The sequence below is a fragment of the Hypomesus nipponensis genome, chromosome 10, assembly GCF_054491055.1.
Source record: "Hypomesus nipponensis isolate SF chromosome 10, ASM5449105v1, whole genome shotgun sequence".
In the NCBI taxonomy this organism is placed as follows: domain Eukaryota; kingdom Metazoa; phylum Chordata; class Actinopteri; order Osmeriformes; family Osmeridae; genus Hypomesus; species Hypomesus nipponensis.
The window spans coordinates 17,891,552-17,906,515 of NC_140370.1; the positions used below are offsets into that span (position 1 = coordinate 17,891,552).

Consider the following 14,964-nt stretch of genomic DNA (forward strand, 5'->3'; position numbering starts at 1 on the left):
AGGAAGAGAGTGAGGAGGAAGAGAGTGAGGAGGAAAAGAGTGAGGAGGAAGAGGAGAAGGAGGAAGAGAGTGAGGAGGAAGAGGACAAGGAGGAAGAGAGTGAGGAGGAAGAGAGTGAGGAGGAAGAGGAGAAGGAGAAAGAGAGTGAGGAGGAAGAGGAGAAGGAGGAAGAGAGTGAGGAGGGAGTTAAAGGTGATGGGATGAGAGATGGATGTGTGACATGTGAGTTATGGTGTGTGTATGTGTGTGTGCGCGTGTGTGTGTGTGTTCCAGGCACAGTTCATGATGACACGAGGTCTTCCGTCCTGGCTGCTCCTGATATAGAGTATTTGCATTTGTTCTGTACCGAAGCAGGAAGTGATATACTTTATCACATCCACCATGACAGGATACACAGTAACGTTCTTTTCATACAGCAGACTCTTTTATCTAAAGCACAAACACAGCTTATAGACAATACAGCAGTAAATCTGTAATCAATATTACAGTCACAGTCAGGAACGGCGCAGCCATAATAACATCTCGACCATAGTGCCACTACAATAACATCTCGACCATAGTGTCACTACAATAAAATCTCGACCATAGTGCCACTAGAATAACATCTCGACCATCGTGCCACTAGAATAACATCTCTACCATAGAGCAACAATAATAATAGTCTATCTCTACCATAGTGCAACAATAATATCTCAACTGCAACATACAGCACGGTCTCAGTCCTGCTGGAGTCGCCTGGCTGGCATCCATCTTGTCAACAGAGTCACAGTGTCATGGCAGTCCCTGTCACAGAAGAAGGAGCGCTGTGTCCCAGTGCCAGCTCTGTCGTACAGCTGACAGCGCCTCTGATAAAGCCTGTGGCCCATGTTGGGAGACAGAGCCAGGAGTACTTATAGGTTTGGTAGAGGGCAGTGTGGGAGAGGAAACTCCCCCTTGTCACTGGGACAGAGACCTGGGGCTGGGACAGAGACCTGGGACAGAGACCTGGGACAGAGACCTGGGGCTGGGACAGAGACCTGGGGCTGGGACAGAGACCTGGGGCTGGGACAGAGACCTGGGGCTGGGACCTGGGACAGAGACCTGGGACAGAGACCTGGGACAGAGACCTGGGACAGAGACCTGGGACAGAGACCTGGGTCTGGGACAGAGACCTGGGGCTGGGACAGAGACCTGGGGCTGGAACAGAGACCTGGGGCTGGGACAGAGACCTGGGACAGAGACCTGGGGCTGTTTAGCGTGTCTGTGAAACGCCTCTGGTCCTGAACGTGATCTCTCAGGTGAGGAGCTCAGCGGTACGGCTGTAGTTCTGAACTGTGTTTTACTGTGAGCTTCATTGTTAGGGACTGACTGTGTATATGTGTATGTCTCTGTGTGTGTTTGCGAGAGAGAAGGGACTAGAGAGATGTGTTAATGTTAGAGCACGAGAGAGTGTGTTTCTGTGATGTGGTGTGTGGGAGTTAGTTCCAGCACAGTTGGGTTTAAAGGCTTCAAGGAGATCCTGTTATTCAGTGAATCCTCGTTCCAGCACAACATCTCTCTCTGTCTCTTTAACTCTGAGGAGTATCTCTTTGTCTCTCAAACTCTGAGGAGTATCTCTCTGTCTCTTTAACTCTGAGGGGTATCTCTCTGTCTCTTTAACTCTGAGGTATATCTCTGTGTGTCCCTCCAGAAGGACGCCATGCTGACCAGCATCACAGAGGGGATCCTGTGCTGCTTGACAGGGAAGACAGGCAGCCTGGTCCTCCACCTGGACACCTCCCAGCCCGCCTTCCCTGACGGCTTCCACTTTGTGGAGGTGAGACCGGGCAGGGTGCTGAGGGTGAGACACATCCTGCCAGAACGCCAGCTCCCCACCACGGACCAGCTGGGGGGGAGGAGAAGGAGGAGGAGGAGGAGGAGGAGGAGGAAGAAAGGGAAGAGGGGAGGAAGGATGAAGGGGGGCCAGCTGCCAGTGCTCCCCCTGGTGGCAGCAAGGTACACTGCAAGCGTAAGATAACAGTGTACCGCAACGGGCAGCTGGTGATAGAGAACCTGGGAGACGTTCTCCGCTCAGAGATCCTGCAGGGTCAGGATGGAGACCTGGAGCCCTGCAGCACCCTGGAGGTGGAACTGGCAGACTACCGGGAGGTGGCCTCCTCGCCAGACCCCCGGCCCGCCCCACCCCTCCCAGCGCTGCCCGGTGACTCAAAACCGGCCCCCCCTCCAAGACGGCGCCGGCGCAAGCCCAAGCGCACGGTGCTGATCGACTCAGAGAGGGTAATCTCCAGCTGCAAGGGCACGCACGCCGATGTGGCGCTGTTCTTTGTTCACGGCGTGGGCGGGTCCCTGGACATCTGGGGCAGCCAGCTGGAGTTCTTCTCTCGGCTTGGATACGAGGTCATCGCCCCAGACCTTGCCGGTCACGGCGCCAGCGTGGCCCCGGAGATGGCGGCGGCGTACTCATTCTACGCGCTGGCGGAGGACATGCGCGCCATCTTCAAGAGATACGCTCGCAGGCGCAACATCCTGATTGGACACTCATACGGGTAGGTGACAGGAGGGCTCTGATGAGACGAGAAGGTGTTTATTTGATTCCTTTGTTATATAGCTGCCATCTTGAATCTCCTCTCTCTCTCTGCCTCTCCCCTCTCACACCTCCTACCCTCTTCTCCCCTCCCGCCCCTCCCCCAGGGTGTCCTTCTGCACCTTCCTGGCTCATGAGTACCCTGACCAGGTGCACAAGGTGGTGATGATTAACGGGGGGGGGGCCCACAGCACTGGAGCCCAGCCTGTGCTCCATCTTCCAGCTGCCTCCCTGTGTGCTGCACTGCCTCTCCCCCTGCCTGGCCTGGAGCTTCCTCAGGTACGCCCTGAGTCTGGGAGACCCTGGAGGTTTTAGTTAAAGCCATTGCACACTGAGTCAGAAATTCTTGTCCGAAATGTTCGCACGTAATTTTAAAAAATGACCTCATGTTATGTCAATCGCACTTACACACTGCCTCCAAAACTTTCGTCCGTAAAAAAAAAGTTTGGATTGTGTTCGATTTTCACCCCTCTTCTCTCCTCTCCTCTCTCCTCCTTATCTCTCCCCTCCCCTCCCCTCCTCTCCTCTCCTCTCCTTTAATTTCCTTTAATTTCCTTTCCCCTCCCCTCCCCTCCCCTCCCCTCCCCTCCCCTCCCCTCCCCTCCCCTCCCCTCCCCTCCCCTCCCCTCCCCTCCCCTCCCCTCCCCTCCCCTCCCCTCCCCTCCCCTCCCCTCCCCTCCCCTCCCCTCCCCTCCCCTCCTCTCCCCCCTCCCCTCTCCTGTCCTCCCCTCTCCTGTCCTCCCCTCTCCTGTCCTCTCCCACCCTCCCCTCGTGTCTCCAGGGCTGGGTTTGCTCGCCAGGGAGCCAAGGAGAAGCAGCTGCTGAAGCAAGGCAACGCCTTCAACGTGTCTCCGTTTGTGCTGCGTGCCATGATGAGTGGTCAGTACTGGCCGGAGGGGGATGAGGTGTACCACGCCGAGCTGACCGTGCCCACACTGCTGGTGCACGGCATGTGTGACAAGTTCGTGCCCATCGATGAGGACCAACGCATGGCCGAGGTAGACGCTGTCACCTGAGTCCTGCTCTCTCTGTCACCTGAGTCCTGCTCTCTCTGTCACCTGAGTCCTGCTCTCTCTGTCACCTGAGTCCTGCTCTCTCTGTCACCTGAGTCCTGCTCTCTCTGTCACCTGAATCCTGCTCTCTCTCTGTCACCTGAGTCCTGCTCTCTCTGTCACCTGAGTCCTGCTCTCTCTGTCACCTGAGTCCTGCTCTCTCTGTCACCTGAGTCCTGCTCTCTCTGTCACCTGAGTCCTGCTCTCTCTGTCACCTGAATCCTGCTCTCTCTCTGTCACCTGAGTCCTGCTCTCTCTGTCACCTGAGTCCTGCTCTCTCTGTCACCTGAATCCTGCTCTCTCTCTGTCACCTGAGTCCTGCTCTCTCTGTCACCTGAATCCTGCTCTCTCTCTGTCACCTGAATCCTGCTATCTCTGTCTCCTTCCCTGTCACCTCCCCTGCTCCTGTTCTCCCCCCCCTTGTCCTCCCTCTCCCACTGTCACACACCCTCCTCTTCTCCTCATCTGTTAAATTAACACATTACATCCTGACATGGGAACTCAAGCTAAAGGGAGAGCCTCTAAGCAGTATAGCTGTTTGACCAAATGGTTATTATTTACATTTTACATTTACATGTGTTCATTTAGCAGATGCTTTTATCCAAAGCGACTTCCAAGAGAGAGCTTTTATTATATTATTATTATATTATGATTCAATTATGATTCAGTAGATTGAAATTGTATCTGTCTAATTAAGTAGTAAGTATATGTGGATCACTATCTGTCTTGTTCCTCCAGATCCTCCTGTTTTCCTTCCTGAAGGTTATCGAGGACGGCAGTCACATGGTCATGATGGAATGCCCCGACACTGTCAACACCCTCCTTCACGAGTTCTTCCTATGGGAGCCCGACATGTCCAAAAAGGACGCAGTCAAAACCGACCCTGAGAACGCTGTTGCTGTCAGCAACGGAGGTGGTGCTGTGCAGCCGGTGGACAAATAAACAACCAATGAGGATGCTTGTTTTATGGTGGGAGGAGCCACGCAGAGGGCCTGTGTTTGGCAGGTGGTTTGCTGTCAGGCTGAAGGCTCGGACGTCCGGAGAGGCTGGTGACAGGATGAGACCCTGGACTGAGAGAGGGAGGCACCGAGAACAGAGGAGACCCAGGAGGGAGGAGAGGATGGAGGAAAAGAGGAGGGGAGAGGAGGAGACAGAGAGGAGGAGACAGAGGGGAGGAGACAGAGGGGAGGGAAGAGGAGTGTGAGAGGAAAATAGAAGACAAGGGTTAAGAGGAATCAGATGCGACTACAGAGATGTTTGTTGATGTTTCTGTTTTGGCTGGCGTCTGTTTCTGTGTCCTCCATCTTGTGGTGTTTGTATTAATCTCACAGACCCTATGGACGGCGGCCATCTTGTAATTCACTCAAGTACTGAGAACATGTTTGGTGAGCCGTCATGAGGAGCCTGGACTATCATGGCAGGAGGACTGAGTTGCAGCTGTGTCCTCCTGGCTCCAGACCTCTGTCTCTCTGGACAGCAGATAACATGGCTGTTGGTGGTTTCAGCGATGCTCCTGTTTCCTGTCTCGGCTTTATCTTCCAAGAGACAAACACAGGGGTGAGGTGGAAGGAACCAGGGGGCATATTGTAACTTCACAACACAAGGAAGTAACTTTTGTAATGTTTGTGTTGCTTGTTCCATGACAGTACTGTTGCTATGATACTGTGGACTTGTCATTGTAAAGCAGGGTGTCACACCAGGAAGTGACACGCTAGGAAGTGACACGCCAGGAAGTGACATGCCAGGAAGTGACACACCTGGAAGTGACACGCTGCGCCAATGACGCCCTCAGACCAGTGGTACTGGTGGTGGTTGTTAGTAAGCAAATTATGTTAAACAAAAACATATGCAATAAGTTGTAAACTAAGCTACAAAATGTAACGAAAATAGTAATAATACAAACATTTAACACAACACTTATACAAGCATTTCACAGAGCAGCATTCTCCCCTGCCCCAACAGCGGAATCTCACTGTGTGAAAGCCATAGCTTTAACAGCTAACACCTCTGAAACTAACATTATTGCGTCATCTATAGATACAGCTTGAACAATAAAGTATAATGTTGACTAAAGCCAAAACTTATACAATAGGCATTGTTAGCGTCTAGTCCCTGCATGGAACATACTCTAAGATGTCAGAGGCTTAGTTTGACCACAGACGGGTGGAAAGACTGTTACCAGAAGAGAATGTGATAACAAGACTCTCAGAACACCACAAATTAGAGAGAATTCCAGAGATATCTAAAGTCATCCAGTGTTGTTATTTTACTTTTTATTGTTGTTTATTTCCTTCTCTATGCGCGCATTTTGTGCTTCTGCAAGACTACGACTGCCATGACACGTTGAACCAAGTGAGTGTGGAGCAGTTACTCTGCCACTTAAACTACAATAACAAAAGTTCCCCTCATCAGACCCTGAGCTTTTCCCCTCATCAGACCCTGAGCTTTTCCCCTCATCAGACCCTGAGCTGGCAGATATTTACATTTAACAGACGCTCTTATCCAGCGTGACTTACAGTCAGTACAGGGACATTCCCCCCCGAGGCAAGTAGGGTGAAGTGCCTTGCCCAAGGACACAAGGTAATTTTGGCATGGCTGGGACTCGAACCTGCAATGATCTGATTAATAGCCAGATTCCCTAACCGCTCAGCCATCTGACATACTTGCTGTTGAAATCCTGTCTGCGGATGTCACTTTGTCTCCGTGAGACAGTTAACGGTGAGTGAGCCAGTTGGGTTGGCGTGTGCGTATAAAGTCTTGTCAACGGTGCTACATTATTATGCAATCTGAACAAAACTGAGACCAGAGTGATAGGACAACCAACAAATTCAACAGAAGTGAAAGAGAAAAGTTGATGTAAAGGGATGAAAGTGTTATGGGTAAAGTGAGTTGGAGCAAAATATAAAGAAAACGATTCCAAAGTGTCTAAAAGTTGCTCAAATGAAAGGCGGTTGTGTCATGAAGTGTGAGTGGTCCCTAAGGCGGCATGTTGAGGTCAGTGGGTCAAGCATTAGACCGCAAGTCGAGGTGACAGGTTCAAATCCTCCTCATCGCTTTGCATAACAGTGTAAATGTTAATCGATGACATAACCGTAGGCTTCTCTTACCGTGAAGACTGCAGCTTTACCCTCCACATAACTCATCGGTGTCAAGTGATGCAACATACTTCCATTTGTGGTTGAAACGTGTGTTGATGTAACGGTTGCATTTATCTAGAGGAATCATTATCGTGTGCACTGTCTGAATGTAGGTGTACACAAGTCGATGTATCCAAATGGTTCTATTCCATGTATGAATGTGTCTTTTCCGGCATGAAATAAAAAAAACGGATGTTTGGATTCTTGAACCCTGTGGTTTGTTTTCTCTTTGGACAGTCAGAATGGAGCAGGTGTCTGTCTGTCTGTCTGTCTGTCTGTCTGTCTGTCTGAGTGTCTGTCTGTCTGTCTGTCTGTCTGTCTGTCTGTCTGAGTGTCTGTCTGTCTGTCTGTCTGACTGTCTGTCTGTCTGAGTGTCTGTCTGTCTGTCTGTCTGAGTGTCTGTCTGTCTGTCTGTCTGAGTGTCTGTCTGTCTGTCTGTCTGAGTGTCTGTCTGTCTGTCTGTCTGAGTGTCTGTCTGTCTGTCTGTCTGTCTGTCTGTCTGTCTGAGTGTCTGTCTGTCTGTCTGAGTGTCTGTCTGTCTGTCTGTCTGAGTGTCTGTCTGTCTGTCTGTCTGTCTGAGTGTCTGTCTGTCTGTCTGTCTGAGTGTCTGTCTGTCTGTCTGTCTGTCTGTCTGAGTGTCTGTCTGTCTGTCTGTCTGAGTGTCTGTCTGTCTGTCTGTCTGAGTGTCTGTCTGTCTGTCTGTCTGTCTGTCTGTCTGTCTGAGTGTCTGTCTGTCTGTCTGTCTGTCTGTCTGAGTGTCTGTCTGTCTGTCTGTCTGAGTGTCTGTCTGTCTGTCTGAGTGTCTGTCTGTCTGTCTGTCTGAGTGTCTGTCTGTCTGTCTGTCTGTCTGAGTGTCTGTCTGTCTGTCTGTCTGTCTGAGTGTCTGTCTGTCTGTCTGTCTGAGTGTCTGTCTGTCTGTCTGTCTGTCTGTCTGAGTGACTGTCTGTCTGTCTGTCTGTCTGAGTGTCTGTCTGGTTGTCTTTCTGTCTGTCTGAGTGTCTGTCTGTCTGTCTGTCTGAGTGTCTGTCTGTCTGTCTGTCTGTCTGTCTGAGTGTCTGTCTGTCTGTCTGTCTGAGTGTCTGTCTGTCTGTCTGTCTGTCTGAGTGTCTGTCTGTCTGTCTGTCTGTCTGTCTGAGTGTCTGTCTGTCTGTCTGTCTGTCTGTCTGTCTGAGTGTCTGTCTGTCTGTCTGTCTGTCTGTCTGTCTGAGTGTCTGTCTGTCTGTCTGTCTGTCTGTCTGAGTGTCTGTCTGTCTGTCTGTCTGAGTGTCTGTCTGTCTGTCTGTCTGTCTGTCTGTCTGAGTGTCTGTCTGTCTGTCTGTCTGTCTGAGTGTCTGTCTGTCTGAGTGTCTGTCTGTCTGAGTGTCTGTCTGTCTGTCTGTCTGTCTGAGTGTCTGTCTGTCTGTCTGTCTGTCTGTCTGTCTGAGTGTCTGTCTGAGTGTCTGTCTGTCTGAGTGTCTATCTGTCTGTCTGTCTGTCTGAGTGTCTGTCTGTCTGAGTGTCTATCTGTCTGTCTGTCTGTCTGTCTGTCTGAGTGTCTGTCTGTCTGTCTGAGTGTCTGTCTGTCTGTCTGTCTGTCTGTCTGTCTGAGTGTCTGTCTGTCTGTCTGTCTGAGTGTCTGTCTGTCTGTCTGTCTGTCTGTCTGTCTGTCTGTCTGAGTGACTGTCTGTCTGTCTGTCTGTCTGTCTGAGTGTCTGTCTGGTTGTCTTTCTGTCTGTCTGAGTGTCTGTCTGTCTGTCTGTCTGAGTGTCTGTCTGTCTGTCTGTCTGTCTGTCTGAGTGTCTGTCTGTCTGTCTGTCTGAGTGTCTGTCTGTCTGTCTGTCTGTCTGAGTGTCTGTCTGTCTGTCTGTCTGTCTGTCTGAGTGTCTGTCTGTCTGTCTGTCTGTCTGTCTGTCTGTCTGAGTGTCTGTCTGTCTGTCTGTCTGTCTGTCTGTCTGAGTGTCTGTCTGTCTGTCTGTCTGTCTGTCTGAGTGTCTGTCTGTCTGTCTGTCTGAGTGTCTGTCTGTCTGTCTGTCTGTCTGTCTGTCTGAGTGTCTGTCTGTCTGTCTGTCTGTCTGAGTGTCTGTCTGTCTGAGTGTCTGTCTGTCTGTCTGTCTGTCTGAGTGTCTGTCTGTCTGTCTGTCTGTCTGTCTGAGTGTCTGTCTGAGTGTCTGTCTGTCTGAGTGTCTATCTGTCTGTCTGTCTGTCTGAGTGTCTGTCTGTCTGAGTGTCTATCTGTCTGTCTGTCTGTCTGTCTGTCTGAGTGTCTGTCTGTCTGTCTGAGTGTCTGTCTGTCTGTCTGTCTGTCTGTCTGAGTGTCTGTCTGTCTGTCTGTCTGAGTGTCTGTCTGTCTGTCTGTCTGTCTGTCTGAGTGTCTGTCTGTCTGTCTGAGTGTCTGTCTGTCTGTCTGTCTGTCTGTCTGAGTGTCTGTCTGTCTGTCTGTCTGAGTGTCTGTCTGTCTGTCTGTCTGTCTGAGTGTCTGTCTGTCTGTCTGAGTGTCTGTCTGTCTGTCTGAGTGTCTGTCTGTCTGTCTGTCTGAGTGTCTGTCTGTCTGAGTGTCTATCTGTCTGTCTGTCTGTCTGTCTGAGTGTCTGTCTGTCTGTCTGAGTGTCTGTCTGTCTGTCTGTCTGTCTGAGTGTCTGTCTGTCTGTCTGTCTGAGTGTCTGTCTGTCTGTCTGTCTGTCTGAGTGTCTGTCTGTCTGTCTGTCTGAGTGTCTGTCTGTCTGTCTGTCTGAGTGTCTGTCTGTCTGTCTGTCTGTCTGTCTGAGTGTCTGTCTGTCTGTCTGTCTGAGTGTCTGTCTGTCTGTCTGTCTGTCTGAGTGTCTGTCTGTCTGTCTGTCTGTCTGTCTGAGTGTCTGTCTGTCTGTCTGTCTGTCTGAGTGTCTGTCTGTCTGTCTGAGTGTCTGTCTGTCTGTCTGTCTGAGTGTCTGTCTGTCTGAGTGTCTATCTGTCTGTCTGTCTGTCTGTCTGTCTGAGTGTCTGTCTGTCTGTCTGAGTGTCTGTCTGTCTGTCTGTCTGAGTGTCTGTCTGTCTGTCTGAGTGTCTGTCTGTCTGTCTGAGTGTCTGTCTGTCTGAGTGTCTATCTGTCTGTCTGTCTGTCTGTCTGAGTGTCTGTCTGTCTGTCTGAGTGTCTGTCTGTCTGTCTGTCTGAGTGTCTGTCTGTCTGTCTGAGTGTCTGTCTGTCTGTCTGTCTGTCTGTCTGAGTGTCTGTCTGTCTGTCTGTCTGAGTGTCTGTCTGTCTGTCTGTCTGTCTGAGTGTCTGTCTGTCTGTCTGAGTGTCTGTCTGTCTGTCTGTCTGTCTGTCTGTCTGTCTGTTTGAGTGTCTGTCTGTCTGTCTGTCTGAGTGTCTGTCTGTCTGTCTGAGTGTCTGTCTGTCTGTCTGAGTGTCTGTCTGTCTGTCTGAGTGTCTGTCTGTCTGTCTGTCTGAGTGTCTGTCTGTCTGAGTGTCTATCTGTCTGTCTGTCTGTCTGTCTGAGTGTCTGTTTGTCTGTCTGAGTGTCTGTCTGTCTGTCTGTCTGTCTGTCTGTCTGAGTGTCTGTCTGTCTGTCTGTCTGAGTGTCTGTCTGTCTGTCTGTCTGAGTGTCTGTCTGTCTGTCTGTCTGAGTGTCTGTCTGTCTGTCTGTCTGAGTGTCTGTCTGTCTGTCTGTCTGTCTGTCTGTCTGAGTGTCTGTCTGTCTGTCTGTCTGAGTGTCTGTCTGTCTGTCTGTCTGTCTGAGTGTCTGTCTGTCTGTCTGTCTGTCTGAGTGTCTGTCTGAGTGTCTGTCTGTCTGAGTGTCTATCTGTCTGTCTGTCTGTCTGTCTGAGTGTCTATCTGTCTGTCTGTCTGTCTGTCTGTCTGAGTGTCTGTCTGTCTGTCTGAGTGTCTGTCTGTCTGTCTGAGTGTCTGTCTGTCTGTCTGAGTGTCTGTCTGTCTGTCTGTCTGAGTGTCTGTCTGTCTGAGTGTCTATCTGTCTGTCTGTCTGTCTGTCTGTCTGAGTGTCTGTCTGTCTGTCTGAGTGTCTGTCTGTCTGTCTGTCTGTCTGAGTGTCTGTCTGTCTGTCTGAGTGTCTGTCTGTCTGTCTGTCTGTCTGAGTGTCTGTCTGTCTGTCTGAGTGTCTGTCTGTCTGTCTGTCTGTCTGAGTGTCTGTCTGTCTGTCTGAGTGTCTGTCTGTCTGTCTGTCTGAGTGTCTGTCTGTCTGTCTGTCTGTCTGAGTGTCTGTCTGTCTGTCTGTCTGAGTGTCTGTCTGTCTGAGTGTCTATCTGTCTGTCTGTCTGAGTGTCTGTCTGTCTGTCTGAGTGTCTGTCTGTCTGTCTGTCTGTCTGAGTGTCTGTCTGTCTGTCTGTCTGTCTGAGTGTCTGTCTGTCTGTCTGAGTGTCTGTCTGTCTGTCTGTCTGTCTGAGTGTCTGTCTGTCTGTCTGAGTGTCTGTCTGTCTGTCTGTCTGAGTGTCTGTCTGTCTGTCTGTCTGTCTGAGTGTCTGTCTGTCTGTCTGTCTGAGTGTCTGTCTGTCTGTCTGTCTGTCTGTCTGAGTGTCTGTATGTCTGTCTGAGTGTCTGTCTGTCTGTCTGTCTGTCTGTCTGAGTGTCTGTCTGTCTGTCTGAGTGTCTGTCTGAGTGTCTGTCTGTCTGTCTGTCTGTCTGAGTGTCTGTCTGTCTGTCTGAGTGTCTGTCTGTCTGTCTGTCTGTCTGTCTGAGTGTCTGTCTGTCTGTCTGAGTGTCTGTCTGTCTGTCTGTCTGTCTGAGTGTCTGTCTGTCTGTCTGAGTGTCTGTCTGAGTGTCTGTCTGTCTGAGTGTCTGTCTGTCTGTCTGTCTGTCTGAGTGTCTGTCTGTCTGTCTGAGTGTCTGTCTGTCTGTCTGTCTGAGTGTCTGTCTGTCTGTCTGTCTGTCTGAGTGTCTGTCTGTCTGTCTGTCTGAGTGTCTGTCTGTCTGTCTGTCTGTCTGAGTGTCTGTCTGTCTGTCTGAGTGTCTGTCTGTCTGTCTGTCTGTCTGTCTGAGTGTCTGTCTGTCTGTCTGTCTGAGTGTCTGTCTGAGTGTCTGTCTGTCTGAGTGTCTGTCTGTCTGTCTGTCTGTCTGAGTGTCTGTCTGTCTGTCTGAGTGTCTGTCTGTCTGTCTGTCTGTCTGTTTGAGTGTCTGTCTGTCTGTCTGTCTGAGTGTCTGTCTGTCTGTCTGTCTGTCTGTCTGAGTGTCTGTCTGTCTGTCTGAGTGTCTGTCTGTCTGTCTGAGTGTCTGTCTGTCTGTCTGTCTGAGTGTCTGTCTGTCTGAGTGTCTATCTGTCTGTCTGTCTGTCTGTCTGAGTGTCTGTTTGTCTGTCTGAGTGTCTGTCTGTCTGTCTGTCTGTCTGTCTGTCTGAGTGTCTGTCTGTCTGTCTGTCTGTCTGAGTGTCTGTCTGTCTGTCTGTCTGTCTGAGTGTCTGTCTGTCTGTCTGTCTGAGTGTCTGTCTGTCTGTCTGTCTGAGTGTCTGTCTGTCTGTCTGTCTGTCTGTCTGAGTGTCTGTCTGTCTGTCTGTCTGAGTGTCTGTCTGTCTGAGTGTCTATCTGTCTGTCTGTCTGTCTGTCTGTCTGAGTGTCTGTCTGTCTGTCTGAGTGTCTGTCTGTCTGTCTGTCTGAGTGTCTGTCTGTCTGTCTGAGTGTCTGTCTGTCTGTCTGTCTGAGTGTCTGTCTGTCTGAGTGTCTATCTGTCTGTCTGTCTGTCTGTCTGAGTGTCTGTCTGTCTGTCTGAGTGTCTGTCTGTCTGTCTGTCTGAGTGTCTGTCTGTCTGTCTGAGTGTCTGTCTGTCTGTCTGTCTGTCTGTCTGTCTGAGTGTCTGTCTGTCTGTCTGAGTGTCTGTCTGTCTGTCTGTCTGTCTGAGTGTCTGTCTGTCTGTCTGAGTGTCTGTCTGTCTGTCTGTCTGTCTGAGTGTCTGTCTGTCTGTCTGAGTGTCTGTCTGTCTGTCTGTCTGTCTGAGTGTCTGTCTGTCTGTCTGAGTGTCTGTCTGTCTGTCTGTCTGAGTGTCTGTCTGTCTGTCTGTCTGTCTGAGTGTCTGTCTGTCTGTCTGTCTGAGTGTCTGTCTGTCTGAGTGTCTATCTGTCTGTCTGTCTGAGTGTCTGTCTGTCTGTCTGAGTGTCTGTCTGTCTGTCTGTCTGTCTGAGTGTCTGTCTGTCTGTCTGTCTGTCTGAGTGTCTGTCTGTCTGTCTGAGTGTCTGTCTGTCTGTCTGTCTGTCTGTCTGAGTGTCTGTCTGTCTGTCTGAGTGTCTGTCTGTCTGTCTGTCTGAGTGTCTGTCTGTCTGTCTGTCTGTCTGAGTGTCTGTCTGTCTGTCTGTCTGAGTGTCTGTCTGTCTGTCTGTCTGAGTGTCTGTCTGTCTGTCTGAGTGTCTGTCTGTCTGTCTGTCTGTCTGTCTGTCTGAGTGTCTGTCTGTCTGTCTGAGTGTCTGTCTGAGTGTCTGTCTGTCTGTCTGTCTGTCTGAGTGTCTGTCTGTCTGTCTGAGTGTCTGTCTGTCTGTCTGTCTGTCTGAGTGTCTGTCTGTCTGTCTGAGTGTCTGTCTGTCTGTCTGTCTGTCTGAGTGTCTGTCTGTCTGTCTGAGTGTCTGTCTGAGTGTCTGTCTGTCTGAGTGTCTGTCTGTCTGTCTGTCTGTCTGAGTGTCTGTCTGTCTGTCTGAGTGTCTGTCTGTCTGTCTGTCTGAGTGTCTGTCTGTCTGTCTGTCTGTCTGTCTGTCTGAGTGTCTGTCTGTCTGTCTGTCTGAGTGTCTGTCTGTCTGTCTGTCTGTCTGAGTGTCTGTCTGTCTGTCTGAGTGTCTGTCTGTCTGTCTGTCTGTCTGAGTGTCTGTCTGTCTGTCTGTCTGAGTGTCTGTCTGAGTGTCTGTCTGTCTGAGTGTCTGTCTGTCTGTCTGTCTGTCTGAGTGTCTGTCTGTCTGTCTGAGTGTCTGTCTGTCTGTCTGTCTGTTTGAGTGTCTGTCTGTCTGTCTGTCTGAGTGTCTGTCTGTCTGTCTGTCTGTCTGAGTGTCTGTCTGTCTGTCTGAGTGTCTGTCTGTCTGTCTGAGTGTCTGTCTGTCTGTCTGTCTGAGTGTCTGTCTGTCTGAGTGTCTATCTGTCTGTCTGTCTGTCTGTCTGAGTGTCTGTTTGTCTGTCTGAGTGTCTGTCTGTCTGTCTGTCTGTCTGTCTGAGTGTCTGTCTGTCTGTCTGTCTGTCTGAGTGTCTGTCTGTCTGTCTGTCTGTCTGAGTGTCTGTCTGTCTGTCTGTCTGAGTGTCTGTCTGTCTGTCTGTCTGAGTGTCTGTCTGTCTGTCTGTCTGTCTGTCTGAGTGTCTGTCTGTCTGTCTGTCTGTCTGTCTGTCTGAGTGTCTGTCTGTCTGTCTGAGTGTCTGTCTGTCTGTCTGAGTGTCTGTCTGTCTGTCTGTCTGAGTGTCTGTCTGTCTGAGTGTCTATCTGTCTGTCTGTCTGTCTGTCTGTCTGAGTGTCTGTCTGTCTGTCTGAGTGTCTGTCTGTCTGTCTGTCTGTCTGAGTGTCTGTCTGTCTGTCTGAGTGTCTGTCTGTCTGTCTGTCTGTCTGAGTGTCTGTCTGTCTGTCTGAGTGTCTGTCTGTCTGTCTGTCTGTCTGAGTGTCTGTCTGTCTGTCTGAGTGTCTGTCTGTCTGTCTGTCTGAGTGTCTGTCTGTCTGTCTGTCTGTCTGAGTGTCTGTCTGTCTGTCTGTCTGAGTGTCTGTCTGTCTGAGTGTCTATCTGTCTGTCTGTCTGAGTGTCTGTCTGTCTGTCTGAGTGTCTGTCTGTCTGTCTGTCTGTCTGAGTGTCTGTCTGTCTGTCTGTCTGTCTGAGTGTCTGTCTGTCTGTCTGAGTGTCTGTCTGTCTGTCTGTCTGTCTGAGTGTCTGTCTGTCTGTCTGAGTGTCTGTCTGTCTGTCTGTCTGAGTGTCTGTCTGTCTGTCTGTCTGTCTGAGTGTCTGTCTGTCTGTCTGTCTGAGTGTCTGTCTGTCTGTCTGTCTGTCTGTCTGAGTGTCTGTCTGTCTGTCTGAGTGTCTGTCTGTCTGTCTGTCTGTCTGTCTGAGTGTCTGTCTGTCTGTCTGAGTGTCTGTCTGAGTGTCTGTCTGTCTGTCTGTCTGTCTGAGTGTCTGTCTGTCTGTCTGAGTGTCTGTCTGTCTGTCTGTCTGTCTGTCTGAGTGTCTGTCTGTCTGTCTGAGTGTCTGTCTGTCTGTCTGTCTGTCTGAGTGTCTGTCTGTCTGTCTGAGTGTCTGTCTGAGTGTCTGTCTGTCTGAGTGTCTGTCTGTCTGTCTGTCTGTCTGAGTGTCTGTCTGTC

General features: G+C 50.4%; 1 protein-coding gene across 1 annotated transcript; it reads left to right on the forward strand.

Annotated features, from left to right (window-relative positions):
• Positions 1-1,678: 1,678 nt before the first annotated feature.
• On the forward strand, positions 1,679-4,557 carry LOC146272130 (protein ABHD8-like). Its single transcript, XM_084707690.1, is given in 6 exon segments — positions 1,679-1,874; positions 1,907-2,525; positions 2,671-2,737; positions 2,739-2,842; positions 3,345-3,561; positions 4,354-4,557. Coding segments are annotated over 6 exon segments (1,407 nt in total).
• The last annotated feature ends 10,407 nt before the right edge of the window (positions 4,558-14,964 follow it).